The following is a 22,840-nucleotide window of genomic DNA, read 5'->3' as shown; positions in this document are numbered from 1 at the left end:
GAATGATTTACATGAATCTATTACCTCTTCTATACACACCATGAACTGTGACATGTTTTCAAGAACATAACCTCTATTTTGCACGTTGTTGTTATTTCCGCTACATGGCTGTGACCTAAAGAGTCATGCACATGTATGTGACTATCTATTCCACACACACCATAAACAGTGACCTGATTTCATATACATGACCTCTGTCATTGCAATATGTGGTCATTGTTGATTCAAAATTGTGACCTGAGGAGTAATGCACATGCATGTAACCAAATTTGAAAGACATATGACCTAAAAAAAATAGTGAAATGTGACCAATGATTTAAAAAAAAAAAAAAAAAGGTTACATCTGACTTACAAAAATAGCTTTGTGACCAAATGTGACAGATATGTGACCTTAAAAACAATGATTTGTAACCAATGATTAAAAAAATAATTGCATGTGGCCTCCAAAAATAGGTCTGTGACTAAATGTGAATGACATGTGACCTAGAAAATAGTGATTTGTGATCGTTGATTGAAAAAATGATTACATGGGACTTCCAAAAAAAAGTTATGTCACCAGTTATGAAAGACATGTGTCCTGAAAATTTGTGATCTGTGACCAATGATTATAATAAATTGTTCTACATAATCACTACATGCAATTACCTAATATGTGACACATTGTCAATCCATTCACGATCTGCGACCATTGTTTTGCACAATCACTACATGCAATCACTAAATGTAATCAATGCATGTAATCACCAAGATCATTCTTGAAATGTGACCATCCATCTATATGATCACCAAATCTATGACCCATTGCAAACAAATTCTTTAATAACTATATATTATAACCTAAAACATCTTGCTCTCATGTATTCTGAATGAAACCATACACGCAAATTTCGTAAACATTATAGGACAAATCCATTGACCAAAAACCATGAAAAAAGATGTGTTATAGTATCCACTTGAGAAAAGTATTTTATCTTCAATTTTGATGGTCTAATGTCAAACATCTATGTTTCACATTCTCCATGACATCCCAGGCCTGTGACCAAACATAACTCAGAGATAGAAAACCTCACATATCGTCCAGTCACATAAAACCATATTTCTTTGTTGTTTGGATGATAAACCTGCCTCAGAAGGAAGAAATGAATCAGTTGTGGTCGTATCACGATCTCGTCGCAATCCAAAAAATGGGCAACACAGGTTTCCATCAATATACGTATTTGTCGTTGGCTTAAGCTTGTTTAAATGGTATTCAGAATACCTTTATAGACTAAATTTGTAATTTTGCCTAGAAACTACCTGTTTTCTAGTATTATAAATTGCCTAGCCTGTATTTAGATTGAAACAATGTTGGACACTTGTAATGAAGTCGTATACAGATGATATGTTACACAAAAGATTAAAATAACATCACATACTCTATCAGATGGATCACATATGCATACACATGTACACTCAAGTCACAGAAATTTGTGTGTTACTGTATAATCAGATTAATAAGGTCATGGGCATAAATCATGTTGTGCTTTCAACAAGGTTACATTCAGATTAATAAGGTCACATACGCCACATTGTCACCAACAAACCAATAACTAGAAGACTTGTTAAAAAACCAACAATTTGATTTGTATCACATCACAGTAGTGTGTTACGATTTCAACACTACATGAATTTCTTCATGTGCACTCAGGTCGAAGATACGTGTATATTAGTCTACAATTAAATTAATAAGGTTACAGATAAGAGCTCTTCATTCTTAGAACATACATAATGTAATGCATTCAAGTCACATATACATTCGGCTCAGGTCATAATGCATCTACCATGGTCAAATTTAGATTCTCTGACATCATACAACATATTAGACATCAAAATACAAACAAAAATGAATTTCCATACCACATAGTCTTCATACCCAAAACCCTAGGCCATACCCAATACCGAATTGAATTGAACCGACTAAAGTTCACAAATGTCCAGTACGTAATCCACACTTCATGCCCAACGATTTTGCATACATAAATCTCGCTAAAGTGATAAAGAAATACCTAAAAAAAGGAAATAACCTTGTTCGATTGCCCTTTCCGCTCAGTTACAGACACTACGCATTTTTTCGGTAGGGGTTTTTTAGGCTCTCCTCAGACTTTCCTCTTGCTACTTCTTTGTGTGGTGTCTTTGACATTATTAACCTCTTTTGCAGCCTTTGATTCCTCCATTTTAATTTGATTGTTATGAACAACATAATGGATGTTGTTGATGACATAGCGATAAGCTAAACAAAGTAAATTCAAAAATGGTAAGAATGGAAAATAACTGAATGGCGATATCTTCTAGAGTCGTGGAGGACGAGTTCGAAAGAGAGAGGGTTTGGAAATGTTGTGTGGAATCGTGGGAAAGAGAGAGAAAGAGAGATGGAGACAGAAGTTAGATTAATAGGGTATGTAAGATAATTGTGATTTGAATTACGATAATTAAGGAAACGCGCCATCAGTTATTAGACATATCGACTAATTATTAAAGGATAACAAAAATATTTAACATTTAGTAATTAAATCAAAACATGAATTGTGCATAAAAAACTTTCTCACCTGATGTTTGCAATGCGATTTTCAAACACTTGGAACCGTGTAATTTTCACCTTAAATTAACCATTTAGAAAAATACACTTTAAACTAACTGAATAATTGAAACTAGTAATTATTACATCCTAAAACTATCAAAATTCCCCAAAATCACTACAGTCTCCAGAAAATTCTCAAAGAAACATTTCTCACCCACAACTTGATTCCTCTCACTATGGTCTCCGTTCAACAATTTCGATAATCTCTCAATAAAATTCTTGTTGCTTCAACACCAAATCCCTAAAAGCCTTGAATCATAACTTCTAAAATCAGAAGCCCCCAAATTGTAGAAACCACCACCTATCGACTCCGACACCCGTTTCAAAACATGGTTGGAGAAAGTGAATCTAAGTTGTTGAAGAGAAAATTAAGTGTTGCTGAAGAAGGAACTTTACAGAAGAAATTAAAAAAATATCTCCACAACTTTATAAACCTAAGTTTAGCCAAGATGTCTCAATGTTTTTAATTTTTTATGATTTTATTCGATTTTATGTTGCAATCTTTGCTAATTATGATAAGAAATTCATTGTTTATTCCACTTTTGATTTGCCCTTATTGTGTTATATTATGGTTTGAAACTTGGATAAGAATCTGACAGTAAAAGGAGGTGTTTTTCTTTTGCATGCGAATGGTAGATACCATTTTCAGCTTTACGTTTGCATTTTTCAGTACAAACCCTTGTGTGCACAAATAGCTTTGTGTTGGTTTATGCAATTTAATCTTTATTATGAGAGCATGGTGGGTTGTTAATTTGATGATAAATTGTATGGTATGAAAGTTTAATCTTTACCTAGTCTTTGCTCAAAACGAATTATAAAGAGTCTTTTTTTTTTGTTTTTTTTTTAGGGAAATTGGGTTGTTGCTCATTTCATGCCTTCCAATGTAGTTTTGTGATGGAAAAAACCGGTGTTCCAGGAGAAAACATTATATGGCTTTGAGACTTTTTGGGTTAATGTTTTGTTTTTGGAATTTGTTTGTTTTTTAAAATTTCCTATCACATGCTTTTTGTCAATTTCTCGTTAGTCGACAACATGAACAAAAGGTGACATATTGTTTTACTTTTTAACTTAAAGTTGTTATTTTTTTTGAATTTTTATTACTTCAAACTTATAGGTTATTGTATTCGTAAAATGAAGTTATGTTATATGTTTAGTTAATACAGGCTAAGATAATCACAAAGAAATAACATATAGAAGAAATTAACCGTCTTTTGGATCTATTCTAAAATTTTGATTGATATTTGTTACATTTCTGAGTGTTAGTCACTTTTTTTTTGTCACTTTATTGAATAGCTTCCAAATCCAAGTTAATATGTAGGTTAATAGAAGTGAATCATAATTACAATGAAATAATTGCAAAAGAAAATCAACAATCTATTGACTTTATTCTAAAATTTTGATTGATATTGAACATTGTTTGTCGTTTTTTTTTAGCATTTGTCACTTTTCTAAGTTTTTGTTATTTTTTAAAATTTCTGTCACTTTATTGAATTGCTACGTATTTAATGTCACTTTTTAGTGTTTGTTATTTTTTTCTTTTACTTTCTTGAAATTTCAGTGACTTTTTTGAATAACAAATATCACATATTAAAAAGTGACACTTGAATTAGAAAAGTGACATGATGTCACTTAATTTTACATAATAATTTTACTTCTTTTTATCTTGAAATTTGTCATTTTTTTTGTGACAAACATTACTTTTTAATAAAAGCGATATACGTCACTACAATTAATTTTACCATTAAAATGTGACAATGAATTTTACACTATTACTTCTAAAATACTTTTCATATGATTTTTCAAAAGGCACCTAATTTTAAGGGCATTTTTGTTAGTGCAAATTAGGCTCACTGCTCGAAAAAAATAACAAATTAGATTTATGCAGCTAAACAATTTAAACCCACTAATAACATTAATAATTACACTCAAAAATCTCCCAAAAGCCCCAAAACCAACTGAGATCGAGAGAAATCCTAAACCCGTCAAAATCCATGATTCACCAATGCGAAGAAGCAGCAGTTTCACCAACAAGAAGAAGAAAGCGATTCATCAACCCATTAAAGACTCCACCCACACGACAACATTGACTATGGACTTGAACTGTTGCTAAAGAAAGTGAATGGACGAAGATGACGGGAAAGTGTGAAAAGGTGCATCAATGGTACTCGAGAATCCCAAACAAGGAATAGAAAATATCACTCAGATTAAACAAATATATCAAAAATTATCAAAAATGACAGAAGTTATACAACAAATTTATACACTCATTTATTTTATACTTAGCCATGTTTGAGTCTCATTCTTTGAAAAAAAAATACATTCTTAGATAGTATTTTGATATAATTTTAATCACACATTCTTCAATAAAATAATATTACACGCAAATCCAAAAAATTTCCTTATTTTTTAACCACACATTTCCATCAATACACTATTCAAAAATTCATTCTTAAGAAAATAATGGGGCTCAAACAAGGGCTTAATAAACACTGTGAATTTAGATCATGCAAATTTCAATTAATATGCACATAAGAATTCGTACTGTACAATTATGAAGTAGATATAAGTATCAACACACAATTTCAAGAATCACCAGTATTTATAATTTATGTAGATACAGATTTAAAGCTCCTATAACAAAAAACTTAGTAATAGAGATCACACAGTAAAGAGTTATCATATGGGAGGAGCAGTAGATAACATAACACTTATGGATCTCCTTAGACCAAACCCTACTTCCCTCAAATTCTAAGGTTTTTTCAGAGAACCCTAAACAAAGGTAAATTTAGAGGTTTTCAGGAATTCGTTAGGAGCAGACTAACTATTTTGAATAGCAAAGGGAATAGCTTAGAGGCTGTTCTCTTCGTCTTTTTCTATTTTTGATTTTCCAAAACGGTGAAAACGCATTCTCTTTTCCATTTTTTAAAACGAATTTTGAAAAACAAAAAAAAAATTTGTACTAAAAATGGAAAATGATGAAAAGGACGTTTTCAGCGTTTTGGAGCCAAATCAAGCAAATGAACCAAAAAGCGGAAAACACCCCTAAATTCCTCTTCCTCCAAAACCTTGTGTGAGAGAAGCATGAGAGAACGACCACCTTTTTCCTCAACAATCGACCACCACCCGCCACCTAGACCACCAGACTCCATTACCATTCGAATCCCCTCGCTTTCCTCTTTAACCTCTTGTCATCACCTGGCCATAGAGTTGTCGAAAACAGTCCCAATCACTTGCCAAAATCGCACTAACAGTCACCACTTTCGCCATATTTCCACTGCTGTCGACCACCGTTTCGATCGCGGACCATCACCACTCCACTCCTCTAAACTAGGCGCATCCAGTACCACCATGGGTCACCTGCAATTTTGTCCAGAATTGAGCGTGCTTTCATAAGCACACTCGATTCTGGACAAAATTGCAGTTCTGTGAGTTGCCTGTCCTCTAAATTAATTTTGGTTTATTGTTTCACAGATCACAAATTTCGAAAACAAACCCAGGTAGGTATGTAATTTCTGTCCAAACACAGGTTGATGTGAGAAAGGTAACTTGTACCAGAATTATTTACTCATGAATTAAATTCAATCAATCACATTATTTTTAGCTTTAGGGTGTGGAAAGAAAGGAAGAGAATTATTGGCCATTTGCATTCAATTTGGGATCGTAGGGGAGGAGCAAACGAATCGATAGGTATATAGAGAAATGGGTTGCTCGTTCTTGGGACTGAATGCCCTTTACGACGCCGTTAATGGTGGAGGGGATGTTTGGATCAATGAGAATCGGTTCAGGATCTTGAGGCAGCTGGGAGAGGGTGGATTTGCATATGTTTTCCTTGTCAAGGAGGTTATATTTGATTCATCCAACTCTGGAATTTCTATGAGAATCAAGGACTCTTTTCATCACTCTGGTATTCTTTTTCTTCCATTTCTGTTGGAATTTCGAGTGTTTAATTGAATGTTTACAAAAGAATTTTTTTATTGGTGATTTTAGTAATTGCTTATTTTTATGGGATCTTTTGGTTTTGATGTGGGATCCATTTATGATTATGTGTGGTTGTTTTAGCTTTGATTGAATCTCGTTTCACAAGAGGAAAGGAAGAAGGGATCTTGCATGAACGTTAATGTAAATTGGAAATATCCCCAAATTTGCCAGTTTTCGCTACTGATCTGGAAATTGAAGTGGCTTTCGCTAGTGATTTTCTTACTTTGAAAAAGTTAATATGATCAGAGCTAGCATGGTTACAAACCTGAATTCAAATCCTTTATAGAAACTGGAAGTAAGTTGTGAAACAGTTTTGATCCGTAACATGTTATAGGGGCAAGATTTGGAATAGTATATTTCACAAATCACACCACAATTTCTTTTTAATCTTCTAGGTTTTTCAGCAAATTATCTTATCTCATATTGTTTTATCACAAATTCCTCATTTTCTATCTTTTAATGCCAACCCAATCTATGGCCTTTTATTTTTGTTGTGCACCTAAAATTTTAGCAATGGCCTTTTATTTGGTTTTATTTTGCAAGAATGGGTGCTCCTAAGCAGAAGTGGACATCGGAAAAGAAGCGGCTCTTAAAGTTGGCATTGCCAAGTATGGGGTAGCAAAAGGAGTACTATACTAAAAGATCCTGAATTTAGCACAGTTTTGCGATCACGTTCAAATGTGGATCTTTAGGTATTGTATATAAGGCTTTATCATTTTGGTACATTGATTTGAGGAAAATCAGTCATAGTTGGAATATTCATATTTTGATTAAGCAAAAACTTGTGTATTGTGAAATGACACAGATGGTGTTATTTAGGTATGCACTTTTTTGCTCCTTAACTTGATTAACTTGATTTTTTTAATGTTATCGGACAGGATATATTGAGAAATTTGAATTGCATGGCAAATGTTTTGGGGTCTCGACATAGGGCAAAGGTTTCATATAAAAGCAATCAAGTGAAATTGGGAGTTTATTACAGAATTGGAACCAAAAGTTGGTGTCATTGAGTTTGCCTCATGGAAGATTTTCTGGTGATTTGATTAGTACAATCCGCAATTACACTCTATTGACATAGCTCTATTGGAACTTTATGATTCGAAGCTTTAGACGAAACGGATGTTATTAGTACAATCCGCAATTACACTCTATTGACATAGCTCTATTGGCGGCTTCTTGCATGCAAACAACTTTGGCGCACATGGAGGTGGTCGTATCTTGATCTTGTGGAATCCATCCAAAGTGTCTTTGGATGTGACGGAGGTTCATCCACAAGTCATACATTGTAAAGCTACTTGCAAGGTAACTTCCTTCACCTTCCTTGATAGTTTTGTTTATGGCTTCCACACTTTGGTTTCTAGAAGGCCTCTTTGGGAAAACATCATGGATCACAACACAAATGTTGCATTGCCTTGGATGATTTTGGGGGATTTCAACAACGTTCTAAAATTTGATGAGAAAAGTAATGGGGCGGATGTCACCCCTTATGAAATCAAAGATCTTGCAAGTTGTTGCCTTCAAGTGGGACTAACGGATGTACGGTCTATTGGTTGCTTCCTCACATGGACCAATGGCTCGGTTTGGAGCAAAATTGATAGGGCTATGATCAATGATATTTGGGTGCAAAATGGGCCACATATTGGTGCAAATTTTCTTCCATCCGGTTGTCTTTCCGATCATTCACCTTGTATTGTTTCCATTGATGATTGTGTTAGTAGCGGTAAGAAGCCATTCAAGTTTTTTAACGTGTGGACTATGCATGAAGATTTTCTTGATATTGTGCAATCTTCTTGGCAAGTTAATGTTCGGGGGACTAAACAATTTGTTCTTTGCAAGAAGTTGAGGAAACTTAAGGTTGCTCTTAAGGAGCTAAATTCTAAACAATTTGGTCACATTTCGAGGAGGGCCAATGAGGCGAAATCTGATTTGGAGGCTGCCCAAATTCAGCTTGAAAATCAGCCCGCTAATCTGGAATTTCAGCTTTCGGTTCAAAATTTGAGGAAAAAAACTGTTGGCTTGTGTGAAGCGGAGAGGAGCTTTTATTATCAAAAGGCTAAATGCATCTTCCTTAAGCAAAGTGACAAATGTACAAAGTTCTTTCATTCCATTGTCAAAAGGAACTCTAGAAGGAATTTTATTGCTACAATTATTAAAGAGGATGGGGAGTCTTCTACTTCTCAACACCAAGTTGCTTCGGAATTTGTAAAATTCTATACTTCATTGCTTGGTACTTATTGCCCTTCTCGGCCGATTCAAAGGGAGATCATCACTAATGGTCCGTTAGTCTCATTGGAACAAGGTAACTCTTTGATCCGGGAGATTACCTATGATGAAGTTAAAGATGCAGTTTTTGATATTGGAGATGATAAATCTCCCGGACCGGATGGTTACACTTCTTGTTTTTTCAAGAATGCATGGGGAATTATTGGTGATGAGTTTGTGGGTGCAATCATGGAGTTCTTCTCTTCGGGTTCTATGCTTAAACAACTCAACCATTCCGTTATTGCTTTGGTGCCTAAGTCGGATCATGCTTCGCATGTTGGGGATTTTAGACCTATTTCTTGTTGTAACGTGATCTATAAAGTGATCACCAAAATTCTTGCATCTAGATTGAAGCCTATATTGGGGGATATTGTTGACCAAGCACAAGCCGCCTTCATTGAAGGTAGAAGCATGACGGAAAATATTCATCTTGCTCAAGAACTTATGAGGCAATACAATAGGAAGAGAGTTGCTCCGAGGTGCCTCCTTAAGATTGATATTAGCAAAGCCTTTGATTCGGTTAGTTGGGACTTTCTCAAGAGTGTTCTTGAAGGGTTGAATTTTCCATCGACATTTGTTCAATGGATTATGGAGTGTGTTACCACTCCGACACATTCGGTTGCTTTGAATGGAAGTATGCATGGTTTCTTCAAAGGCGGGAAAGGCCTTCGCCAAGGTGATCCACTCTCCCCTTTCTTGTTTGTGATTTGTCTTGAATATTTTTCTAGATTGATCAAGGATGCTACAAGTGATAGTCACTTCAATTATCACCCAAAATGTGGTCCCCTAAAGATAACCCACTTGGCTTTTGCGGATGACTTGATGCTTTTTGCAAGGGGTGATGCTATGTCCGTTGAAATTCTTATCGATTGCCTTGACAAATTTGGTTTAGCATCGGGTTTAAAGATCAACACTACGAAATCCAGCATCTACACAGCTGGAATTTTCGGAAAATAGCAGGTTATATTGGAGCTTGGAGTTGTGCATCTCTATCCTATGCCGGCAAGTTGGAACTCATTAGGGCCGTGCTTCAAGGTGTTGAATGTTTTTGGCTTTCTATCTTCCCCATTCCGGCTACAATTATTTCGAGAATTGTTAGCCTTTGTCGGAACTTCCTTTGGGGATCAAAGAAGCCATTGGTTGCATGGAAGAATCTATGCCTTCCTAAAGCGGAAGGGGGCCTTGGATTGAAAGACTTGAAGACTTGGAATTTAGCGTTACTAGCTAAATCCCTTTGGAACATCCACAAGAAGAAGGACACCTTATGGATTAGATGGGTTCATCATGCTTATCTTAACGGCACTTGTATTTGGGAAGCTCGTCCTAAAAAGGATCACTCCCCACTTTTCAAGAAATTACTTGAAATCAGGGATTTTATTTCTACCAAAGAAGCTGCCCAGCACACTGTAATTCCGAGACAGCAACAGGAAACGGGGGCCCATCATTTTCAGATTGATCAGGGGGTTAACGGGGACACGTCCAGTGATGGAAGGGCATTAAATGGACGTTTTTTGGAGCTGGGAGTGCTCTGCACGACCAGAATTTGGGCCCTTCATTCAGCAGCATTTTTGGCCGGCAGACAGCTTTCTTCGGTAGGCAGTTTTTTGAATTTTCGACTCAAAATCTGGGCTGTTTGGTGCATGATAAATTCTCAACAAAAATTGCCTATGAATACTTTAGGCATAAAGGTACTTTGAAGCCGTGGGGAGGAGAAGTTTGGAAGCCGTGCATCACTCCGAAGCATTCTTTCTTAATCAGGGATTTTATTTCTGCCAAAGAAGCTGGACAGCACACTGTGATTCCGGCACAGCAACATGAAACGATGCCTCATCATTTGCAGATTGTGCAAGGGGTAAACGGGGACACGTCCACTGATGTTAGGACAGTTAATGGACGATTTTTGGGTGCTGGAACTGCCCTGCACGACCAGATTTCTGGGCCTGCATTCTGGAGCAATTCTGGCCGCCAAACTGCATTCTTCGGTAGGCAGTTTTTTGAAACTTCGACTCAAAATCTGGGCTGTTTGGTGCATGATAAATTCTCAACAAAAATTGCCTATGAATACTTTAGGCATAAAGGTACTTTGAAGCCGTGGGGAGGAGAAGTTTGGAAGCCGTGCATCACTCCGAAGCATTCTTTCTTGCTATGGTTAGCGGCCCAATCAAAGCTGCTAACTAAAGACAAACTACTCTTCTTGGATATTGATCGGAGGTGTGTTTTTTGTGGACTTTTTGAGGAAACTTGTGACCATCTATTCTTTAAGTGTTCCTTCACTTCCTCATTATGGGGGAGCATTAGGAGATGGCTTGGCATCACAAGATCTATGTCTACACTTGCCATGGCGCTTAAGTGGATGAAAAAGGAGAATCGTGGAACTTCGTGGCTGACCAAGACGAAGCGAGTGGCTCTTGCTAGCACAGTTTACTACATATGGCTTACGAGGAATAGGAAGATTTTTGAAGACCTCCCGGCCGACTTGGATTCTATTACTAGAAGGATCAAGACACACGTATACAAAGTCATGTTTACTTTATATCCGGATGTCTTGATTCTTTTTGAATCCTTGGCCGTGGATCATTGATCTCTTTATGTATCTTGCCTTCTTTGTGTCTCCCGGGTATGCCCGGAGTAGTTGTTTTCGTTTTAGACTTTGATTTGCCCGGGAATGCCCGGTGTACTTGTACTTATCATTGACTTTGATTCGCCCGGGTATGCCCGGTGTACTTGTATTTGATTATGGACATTGTCTCGCCCGGGTATGCCCGGTGTATTTGTACATGGTACAATTTTGATCTATATATTTACATTTACCGATCAAAAAAAAAAGAAATTGGAACTTTATGATTCGAAGCTTTAGACGAAACGGATGTTATTTTTTTTTTATATGATACTTGTGAGTATAAGACTACATACATTGGTGATGTGAAATTCAATATTGAAGGGATTGTTTCACATTTGTACGTAGAGACATATTATTTGCCTCAAAAGAATTATAGACTTTTGAAATAATTTGTAAGTCTGAAGTTTCAATCAAGACAGGTTTTACACTTCACGAAAATATTTCATGTTATTGAATTTCGACTAATGTTAGTGGTGGAAATGAAAAATAATTACAAATGAAATTGGTTTTAAGAATTTCAAATGCTATATTTGGCTCATATTCATAAACACTCAAATTGTTTTTCATCAACACTTTATTAAAAAATGTATGGTTAAAAATGAGTTATTTAATACATTTCATCAACGCTCAAATCATATTTCACCAATTTCAAAATTTATATGTTACTTAATAATATATTAACATTAAAATATTAAAATTTATTGAATAACCAGATTTCTTGAATAAAATATTATAAAAAGAATATTATTAAAATTTCAAAGTAAACATGTTTTCCAATTTTATATTTCCAGAAACATTTTTTTCAAAATGACAAAAAGAACGAATTTTCAACAATTTCAAAACAGTCACTTAAAATACAAAACTCAAAATGAATTCAAAATTCAAAACTACAAAATTGAAACACGAAGAAAACAGCTCCTTAGGTATCTATTTCAAAAAATTGCAACATTGTAAATGTATAGAGATTATCATGAAAGGGTGGTTCCATAAAATGGATCGAGTGATTTCTTGACCACAAAATTTACAGATCTAATGTTTTTAATTTTTTTTTTTTTTTTTTTTTTTTTTTTTTAAAAGGAGCTTTGATACCACTATTAGTCCCAAATAATTAGATCCTTGTTTTAAAAGAAAGTTTGTTTGAATAGTGTATTGAAGTGAAATATGTTATTAAAAAATAAGGAAAATTTTTCAATTTACGTATAATATTATTTTATTGAAAAATGTGTGGTTAGAATGATGTCAAAATGCTGTTTAAAAATACATTTTTGAGAAAGAATTGGACTCAAACAAAGGTTAAAAATGCTTCAAAATAACAAGAACACAAGATTTTTTGGCCAAAGACTCAGAGGTTCAGCGGCCACTTCTAATGCTTTGTCCCCCGTCGAGCATCCCTAATGATATTGCTCGAATCCATTATAAAGCCCTCAACACGGGCAAGAGATGAGTACAATACAAATACAGTAGAATTTCAAGGAAAACCCCTAATCTCTTCAACTTTCTTTTCAGCAAACACTCACAAAGAATATGTGTTGCTAAGACTCTCTCTCAAACATAGCAATTTCACTCAAAAATCACTCAGTGGGATTATCTAGTTAATGACCAATTATACACACATAGAGAGAGAACAAAAGGACAAAAAGAACAAAACAAATTAAGAGATAAACCCTAAAATGAACGTAAAGCCCCTTTTTATATGAGATAAGCCCAAAAGTCATATCTAACGATCCACAGCATTCCAAGTGTCACTATGTATCAAGTAAGAAAACACGTCCATTCCAGAATCATCCATTTATTGGATCAAAAACCAGTTAATTGGGCTCATAAACAGCTTACTGGACCCGTATATCAGTTGGACTAAAAATGCAGCAACCCATTTCAGCAGCAAATTAAAAGTTTAGTTCGCCGATTATTTTTGTGATGACGGTGTTAAGTCATTTAGAACAAAATATATTCTCTCTTGAGAGGTAATTGGGCGGAGACTTCAGGAGAGCAATATTTTCTTAAAGAAATAGAGTGAATTCATTAGGTTTGGATCTTTATTTTGTACAATCTCTTTCTCTAAGTTTAATTTATATCTGTTGCATGCACAAGCGTTATAGTCAACCAACAATTGAATTTTTGTCTAGTACTAGTGTGACCAACGTGCGTTGCACGTTCATTGATAAAACGAGTCCACTTATTTTAAAAAGAATCCAAAAGAATGTACAATGTAAAAAACAAAATAATGAATGCATTGATAAAACGACAAATAAATCATAATAATATTGGAAAGAGAAGGGATTACCTTTGTTCTTCCTCTTAGCTCATGAAAATTCCATCGGAATTTGGGTAAAAATTCTCAAGATTATCTCCCTGAAATTAAAAAAGAAAAAAGAGAAAAAAAAATGAATTCATATTGCAGAAAATTGGAAATTCCCACCCCCCTTAAACACGCAAACAACCATATGATACTGGAAAAATAAATTAAATACATTTTAGCCAGAAGAACATAATATTGACGTCAGTTTCATTCTCAATTGTTGAACTATCATTTCCTCTATATTCTTGGAATCATCACTAAAAAGCCCACTCTCCTTAACAATGTCCTATATTCCAAGGAAAACCCATCATATACAATACAATAATTTCTTACAACTATGCTAACCAACACAACAATGCCAAAATAAGGGAAAAAGAATATTGACCTCGAAAATAGTCTTTGGATTTTGATGCATCAATACTTAAAATGACCACTTACAGCTAATTGTAAAATAATGCTTGTGTAGTTCATCACAAAAAAACTGCCAATTAGCATAGCATCTGTACGCTGCCCGACGAAAAGTCTCCGGTGCAAGGGAAATAACTGATTTCCTTTTTATTAATTCTTATTTATTTAAAGTCAGTAACAATGCATTTAGAATCCGAAGTCAAGTTTAAATTATGGATGCTACGTAGTACACAAGTCAGCTGCAACATAATCTCGTTGAGCCGACCTATTACTGCATTATTTATATTAACTAAATAAAGGTACATACTTGAGCTTTAAAATTATCGTAAAATTATCATGTTGTTATATTTAAAACAACTGTCAATGGATTAACTTTTAATTCGTTGTAAAAAAATTTAAGCTCCGTTTGGTAGTAATTTTTCATTCAAAAAAATTAATATTTTGACTTTTATTTCACTATTCTAGCCGTCATTTTTTACTTTCTCACTCACGTATGAGATCCATTTTTTTCTCTAACTGTTAAAAAATCAATTTTTATAATCACTACCAATCAAGCCCTAAGTTCAGGTTCAAGTTCGAAATTGGTTCTAAGTTACCTCGTACATGGTTTACCACTACAAAGACGCAAATAATGGGGTACAACTATTCAAACCTAAGGTCACTCGTCGAGTCGTTGGTTTGAAAATGTTCATTCTCCATGCTGTGAATTTTCATAAAGCCGCTTGAAAATTTGCAAAAAAATTGTCTGGCTTAAATCAAACTGTTTACCGCATTTGAGTAAAATTTGACCATTAAAGTGGGCCATTGATGGTTTAATTATATGCTGATCGGACCAAGAAGGTCTGGTTCACTAGATGTTTGATCGGACCAATCAATCTAGTTTGGTTCGATTAGGATTATGTTGTTACCAAGACATTAAATATTATTAGTCTGGCACTTTTTTCAGTAGAATTAAATTTATAATTCATTTTTCTCTTAATTCTTTTTAATAACACATTCTTCAATAAAATAATATTATAGATAAATAAATAAAAAATCATTCTTTTTCAACCACACATTCTTTAAAAAAATATTATTCCAAAAATTATAATATCAAATAATATGGGCAAACGGGACTATATATGAATTTTTGGTACCATGATTACTATTTATGGATAAGAACTACTCGTAACTGCATTTTTAATTATAGTCCATAACTCACTTGTTGTACATTGCTGTGTTTGAATTCAAATGGCAAGTAATAAGTAACTATTAAAATAAATAATTCTATTAGTATAAGTAAATAAGCAACTTTAAAAATAATTTCTTTTTGTGTGTCTATAAAATTAGTAAGCTACAAAAATATTTAACTCTTGTTTGATCTTCATTATTTTCAAAATACATTTCGCTTTTTTTTTTAACCACACATTCTTCAATAAAATAATATTACAAGTAAATCTAAAACTTTTCTTTAATTTTTAACCACATATTCTCTATAAATCTACTATTCGAAAATGCATTTTTAGAATTTTAACAGGGCTAAACAGGCTTTCAATTTGAAAACAACCCTTCAATAAGTAACTTTTTTGTACTTTTAAATTAGAATCAATTAACATATTCAAACAAAATAATAATAATAATAATAATATATTTAACTTACTTTTTAAGCTTAGCCAAACATGGTGTTATTAGACTAAAATTAGGACAATGGTAGAAAATGACTATTCAGACTATTATAGGACTGGCAATAAAATTTAGCACGCGATAGCCCTTTAGCCCTTAGGCCTTAGGCCTTTCTGTTTGTAGGGCTGCCCTTTTTCCAACACTCATTGTGTGTGGTCCTAAAACTATAAACACCTCGCAATCCTCATTAAGCTCCTTCATCTATCCATTGCATTTATGTTTGGTACCCTCTCCAACAATTGTGTGCGAGCTACGTCCACTTATAAAAGATATTGTCGACACCCTACTACTACTAGTTAAATAATTTTATTTTTCGTCCCCCCTCCAACGATTGTTGAAACATATAAATTAAAAGCAATCACTTACATAATTCATCAGTAAAATAAATACGATATTAATGAAGAACTTTTCGTATTGCAAATATTCCAGTTTTTGTTTTTGAATTTTACGTGTAATCTCGTTTTCATTTTTTGATATGTTTTAGGCCATGAATTCATCTTTTACTGCTTCTAATATGCACGCACGTATATCGAAAAAGATAGAGCAACCATGAGGAATAAAGAAAAAAATCTTGTACCCTTCCCCCCACTCCCACCCCAACCCCCCCCCCCAAAAAAAAAAAAAAAAAAAAAAAAAAAAACTGGAGACATTTATTGGAGCTCTAATTAATACAACTTATAAAATCTAATTTTGGAGTTGAAAACTTGATGGACAGACAAACAAGATTCCTTAATTAGCAGAAAGAGATTTGCAAAACAGAACCAGTACGCACTTGAAATGTAGAAAAAATTATGTCTAAAAAAAAAAAACCAATAATTTTTTTCTGTACTATGTTTTTTAACTAAATAAATATTAAATGCATAAATAATTGGGCCTTTCAAAATAGTTCTTTTGTCAATCTTGTCTCTATAGGAGCTTTAGTGCATGTTTAAAAGTGTTCATAAATGATTTAAATTATAAATAAAAATGAGGGAAGAATAAGTAAGTAATATTTGTAAATCATTCAAAAATTTTGAATAAAAATTAATTTGAGTATTTTAAAACAATTTATAAACGTGAACCAATCATAGTCTAACTTTTAACAATACAATAAAGATTTTTCTTGTTAGTTAAGGGTTCTGCTACAGGAACATAGGGGCTGACCGCCTCCTGATCGAACCCCACAAATGGAGGGAAGGGGGGGCGAGGTGGGAAGGTCCCATATTTTTTTAATTTTTTTTTGCCGCCCCCACCCCCATTTGTGGGGCTTCTGTCAGGGAGGCGGGCCGCCTCCTTGTTACAGAAGCTTTGTTCATTAATTAATTATTAAAGTCATAAGCAGGCCAGGAAGGAGTAGGGAAAATTGCATTTATTGGTCCTCAACATATCGTCCTTAACCTTTAAAAAGAAACAAAGGTATCCTTCACTTTTTATTATAGTTACACAATTTGTCTCTTGCAACTATAATTGTCAAAGTTCAAATTCTAATGCATGTCAAACTTTATGCTGTAAAAGTATTGTATCATAACTTAAATCGATGTCCAAAAAGTTTTAAGCGATAAGACAAGAAAATTTGAGGGCACTAAAAAAACATTGAACGATTTTTGTGTTTTAGTGATTGATCAACTATATATACAATAAAAATGTTGGAGACCAATTTATTTCTTTTTAAGTTAAAATCAATTTGCAATTTTCCAAGGACTCCTTTGCTTTTGACTTTTTTTAAAATAATGTTATCTAGTATTAATTGTGTCGAACATCAGTCTATATGTCAATATATCATACGTTTTGTAAAATATATCATAAACCATTGTATTGAATCGAACTTGTAATTTAATATCACAGGTATTGTCAAGTAGACTGATGTTAAAAATTAGTATTTCTAAACAATATTATTATTATTTTCTTTTTGTTTATTTGCTATTCAACAAGAAAAAAGAAATCATTCATGTGGTTTTTAAAGTCTGATAGATTCATAATTGACAATGTTTTGAAAACTTTGATTGACATTTGACATTACTTAGGGCTAACTGCAAATTTTTGAAGACTCCCATGCACTACTCTTTTGTCCTTACCATCACACAAAACTCTGATGAATCCAACAGCCGAAAAAAGTGAGAACAAGTCACCCAGAGACAAAACCTACCATTGTTTTGCATGCATTTACATGCATACATCCAGTACTGAGTGCAAAATGGTCCCCTTTATCCCCTCACCCAACCCAACCCACCCCAAATCTAGCCCGTTCTAAACCCTTAATGCTTCCCACTTTAACTACACTTTCTATTCCAACCAAAAATTCCCCCACCTACGGCGTGTTTGACATGGAAGGATAGACGATACTCAACATTTTTAAAGAGGAAAAATAATCTAAATATTGTTCATTACTGTCTAGACTCGAAAGTGTTGCATGATAAATGTGCATTAGTAAAAACCATCTACTAGTAATATATGCAAGTATGATTTCTTATGATTACTAATCACAATGGATCTATGATGAAAGGAAATCATCGAGTACTTCTAATTCCATTATTCCAACCATAATTTTCTAACTCCTTATGTTTGATAAGAAAGATTGAATCATTCTAGACAATAGACAACATGTATTGATTATGAAACGTGCAACGGTCTACTAAGATTTTCCATTTATTTTAAGCATAAAGGATCTTTCTTTGATAAAAGGAAATCAAGAAGTCCTATCTAGAGTTTCAGCTACCTTTCCCTTTCTCTGATCTTATTATTGACATAATCATAATTACTTTCTTGAACATTGAGAAATGTGCTCTTAACTTTTAGCTGCAACTGCACAGGACACCCTTGACTTATATCTTCTGCTAGACTGCTACCCTATGCCATTCTACGCTTCCTTTACTACCTTTGCTTTGCTATAAACACTAGCAAGAAAAGGCCCTCAGTTTGTAATCTCTCGTTCCTTCATGCAAATAACTCCATTTCAAATCAAAGGGTTTGATGAAAAGAAAACTGTTTAGGCTTAACCCAGTTCTTTAAACTTTCTTGGATTCACTATCTGTACTTGAAATCTTGTTATTTTTCTTGGGTTCAAGTACTTACTTTTGGCTCAGTAAAATCATCATGGAGGAGTTCAAATTTTGGTGTGTTTTTATCTTTGTTATATACACAATAAATTTGGGTGTTATGTGCAAGGGGGAAGATGAAAATGGAGTGGCTTCAATGAAGAGAACAGAGCAAGAAGCTTTGTATTCTGCTATTCAAGGTTTTGTGGGTAAATGGTGGAATGGTTCAGATCTTTATCCAGATCCTTGTGGTTGGACTCCCATACAGGTAAACATTGTTAAGCCCTTTTCTGTACTTTCAAGATTCTTGGTGTAAAAATGTAGATATTTACTTTTGTAGTTCTGTCAAATCTTAATATCAGAGAAAATACATTAAACAAAAAGTTACTCGATATCTACCTTACCAGTGTCATAAACACAAGAACTTCAGGTTTTTTTATTGCTCTTTCAGTACTTAGACTGGTTATAGCGTAAGCAGCAAATTATTTCATCGTTTGTTTTCTTATGGAATGTTCATTTTAGATAGTACCTCATTTCGCTGAGATTCTGCTGCCTATTTCTAGCTTTGGGATTTATGAAACACTGTGTCAAAACTGAACTGCAATTAGATGTACTCAATTGGTTATTACTTATTGACATTCTTACATTATTAATTTTTTTTTTTTTTGTACTATTCTCAACCTTTTCTTTTCTTTTCTTTTCTTTTCTTTGTTCCTAATGTCTGTCAAAACTCTGATAGTTGATATCATCTTGTGTTAATTGGTACTCTTAAACTGAGTGTTGGTGGGCAAGTTATATGTGGGAGTCGTAATTAAGTTTCCTGATTTTAATCTGCTATCCTGATTCTTTCCACAGGGTGTTGGCTGTGACCTTTTTGATGGCTTTTGGTATGTCACAGACTTGAGCATTGGACCTGTTCATGATAATTCCCTTAGTTGTGCCCAAAATGTTGAGTTTAGGCCCCAGTTATTTGAATTAAGGCACCTGAAATCACTCTCATTCTTCAATTGCTTTGTCTCACCCCACCATTATCCCGTTGCAATTCCTACTGAAAATTGGCAAGGTTTCGCTGGCAGTTTAGAGTCACTAGAGTTTCGGTCCAATCCCTGCCTAATTGGACAAATTCCATACACTTTTGGGTACCTCAGAAATCTCCGGTCGTTAGTGCTAGTGGAAAATGGATTGACTGGTGAATTACCGGCGTTTTTTGGGAACTTAATCAACTTGAGGCGGTTAAATCTTGCTGGAAATTCATTTTCTGGCAGCCTTCCAGATAATTTTGGAGAGCTAAATCAGCTTCTGATTCTTGACATGAGTAGGAATTTATTTTCTGGTCTCTTGCCTTCAACATTTGGTGGGTTGACTTCTTTACTGAAGCTTGACTTAAGCAACAATCAATTGGAAGGAAAAATCCCCCAAGAGATTGGAAAATTGAAGAATCTAACACTCTTGGACCTAAGTAACAACAAATTTTCAGGTGGGTTGACCACATTATTTCAAGAAATGAGTTCCTTGGAACAATTAGTCCTATCCAACAATCCAACGGGTGGTAACCTTACGAACCTTGCGTGGCATAATCTGATATGCCTAACTGTATTAGACCTATCGAATACGAGCTTGACAGGTGGGATTCCGGACTCGATTTCAAAGTTGAAGAGGCTGAGATTTTTGGGACTCAATGATAACATGCTCACAGGAAAAATCTCCACAAAGATCGAAACTTTGCCTAATATTAGTGCAATGCACATCTATGGAAACAATCTGACGGGTGAACTTAAATTCTCTGAAGGGTTCTATGGGAAATTGGGGAGGCGTTTTGGGGCATGGGACAATCCAAATCTCTGCTACCCATCAGGTTTGATATCAAGAATTAATGTACCATTTGGGGTAAAAAAATGTCAGCAAGAAGTAACACGAGAAACTGGTCTGGATACAAGTTCCAGGTTGAATAATAATAGGATTTGGAATCCAGAATCCAATCCCACGGTTTCTTTGGGATTCTCAATCTTTCGTATTGATAGATTTAGGTACATCTTTGTGTTTATAGTTTTTTTTGGTCATTTACTTTTCGACATAGGTTTTGCTTGAGGTAGCAATACAGCATTTGTAATGTAGAAGAAAGTCTAACCCTTAATTCACTTAACAAGAATTTATCCTTTTTCTATCCTTTTGATACTTTGTATATTGTCGTGCCATCTAAAATTAGAAGCGTCAAAATGGGACGGACGACTGCGGCTCTAGTATCTCAACATATCCGCTTTGAGAATGGCTATTGAGGTTGCCTTTGGGCATGACCCATCATGAGCTGTCCCTGGCACAACACATGATACATACGTTATAATTGAATTCCTATTTGACAATCGCTATTTAAAAACTCATTTTCTATATATTCATTTTCAATCATACAATCACACAATAAAATATTATGCACTTAGACTCGAACTCTTCCATGCTTTTTAATTGTACATCTTTCAAAAATTTACTATTCAAAATTTTATTTTTGGATTTTAAATGTCATTAAACAGGGGCTTAATAAAGTAAAGAACCAACTAGAATTAATTTTAGAAAAATTTAGGGTTGAGCTCTCCAACCATTCAATTAGGGGGTTATATGTCCTCAATGTTTAAAAATGAGATTTTAAGTCCCATAATTTATCTAAATACGTGAATTTAGGTCCAAACATGACAGAAAGAGTCAATGTATATGTTGAGACTTTCACTTGAATCAAAGGTTGAGGGCAAATTCATCGAGGTAGTTAACATTTTTCTCCCATTCAATTGATTGTTGCATGGGATTTTAGAGATAATTTTTGTAACCGTATTTACTCTTTGTTTGATTCCCATTTTTTTTTAAAATGAGAATGAAAAATATAATCGTTACGAAACCCACACAAGAATTAGAAAATCAAATATGGTGATTCGATGCGATGGATAACGGTTATATTTTTTATTTTTGTGGTCAAATAATGAGAATCAAACGGGGACTTAGATAGCTTGATGTCTCAAAATCTCACTCTTGAAGATTTAGAAACCGTGACCATGAAAAATTTCAAAGAATTCAATCCTAATTTTCACTTTAATTCAATGGCAAGTTGAATATTTTTTTCCAAGAAGGTAGTAGGCTTGTAGCTTTAAGCTTTTGATCCTATGCAAGGGCATGGATGAATTTTTCTTACCCATACCACCTTTCATTTCAACATGAACATGACTATGTAATGGTCGCTCTGCTCCAGCTTTTTCTGCTGGCAATGGTAGGCATGATTTTAATGCACTGAAAGTAAAGGGTATTTTTTCCAACAAAGGTCGTAGGCTAGGAGCTTTAGGGTTTTGATATAGTCTTTCTGCCCCAACTTTTTCTGCTGGCAATGGCAGCCATGATTTTAATGCACGGGAAGAAAAGGGCAAAGGCAATAGGCTAATAGCCTCTAGTTTTTTCTTTCCCCTTCTTCCTTTAAGCAATAGCCTCTAGTTTTTCCTTTCTTCTTCTTCCTTTAAGCAATATGTATGGGTAAACATAGACCTGTAGCCTGTACACAAAAATAAGTACAATTGCAGTGTGGTCCTTCGTACATAAAGAAGATGGTGACGGGGAAACAGAAAGTGAAGGACCATTTGAATTAAAAACTTGGCAATCTTTTTTTCTGGTTTCATCTGGTTTTTCTCTGGGTAAAAAGGGGTTCTGGTTTTAGTTTTAGTTCTGGTTCTCATTTTGGATATAGTTTAACCAACTGTGGCAAAGTGTACACCAAAATCTATGGTTTAAACTTTACCACATGGCAAAGTGTGTTTTGACATTGAAAAAAATGGTTTTCCATCCAAATAGTATTTTACTCGAAGACAAATGTCAACAATGTTGTTAACTTTGAAATGTACAAATGGCAATCTCCTAGTTTGATTTTTGCTTTTACACCAATGAACAGAGTTATTAGTTAAATATTTCAACTTTTTTTTTTTTTTTTTTTTTTTTTTTTGGTCCGGGCT

The 22,840-nt window shown here is 34.3% G+C and overlaps 1 protein-coding gene and 1 long non-coding RNA gene across 2 annotated transcripts; both read left to right on the top strand.

The window, feature by feature from the left end:
* The first annotated feature begins 5,627 nt into the window (after positions 1-5,627).
* On the top strand, positions 5,628-7,713 carry LOC111398962. The gene is made up of 3 exons (XR_002703453.1): positions 5,628-6,521; positions 7,139-7,287; positions 7,474-7,713. It is a non-coding gene; the product is annotated as an uncharacterized LOC111398962 (long non-coding RNA).
* A 10,982-nt stretch (positions 7,714-18,695) lies between these two features.
* LOC111398961 (piriformospora indica-insensitive protein 2-like) lies at positions 18,696-21,027 on the top strand. Its single transcript, XM_023026142.1, has 2 exons — positions 18,696-19,128; positions 19,716-21,027. Exons 1-2 carry the CDS (start codon positions 18,919-18,921, stop codon positions 20,946-20,948), a joined length of 1,443 nt encoding a protein of 480 aa, XP_022881910.1. The 5' UTR covers positions 18,696-18,918; the 3' UTR covers positions 20,949-21,027.
* The last annotated feature ends 1,813 nt before the right edge of the window (positions 21,028-22,840 follow it).

The sequence above is a fragment of the Olea europaea genome, chromosome 8 (genome assembly GCF_002742605.1).
Source record: "Olea europaea var. sylvestris chromosome 8, O_europaea_v1, whole genome shotgun sequence".
In the NCBI taxonomy this organism is placed as follows: Eukaryota; Viridiplantae; Streptophyta; class Magnoliopsida; order Lamiales; family Oleaceae; genus Olea; species Olea europaea.
This window is presented reverse-complemented; position numbering and strand designations above follow the sequence as displayed.

What these genes read in the sequence shown, in the direction of transcription:
- LOC111398961 (XM_023026142.1), top strand. Translation starts at nt 18,919, where the DNA reads ATGGAGGAGTTCAAATTTTGGTGTGTTTTTATCTTTGTTATATACACA. An exon ending in GTGGTTGGACTCCCATACAG is followed by an intron (nt 19,129 to 19,715) that starts GTAAACATTGTT and finishes TTCTTTCCACAG; the next exon opens with GGTGTTGGCTGTGACCTTTT.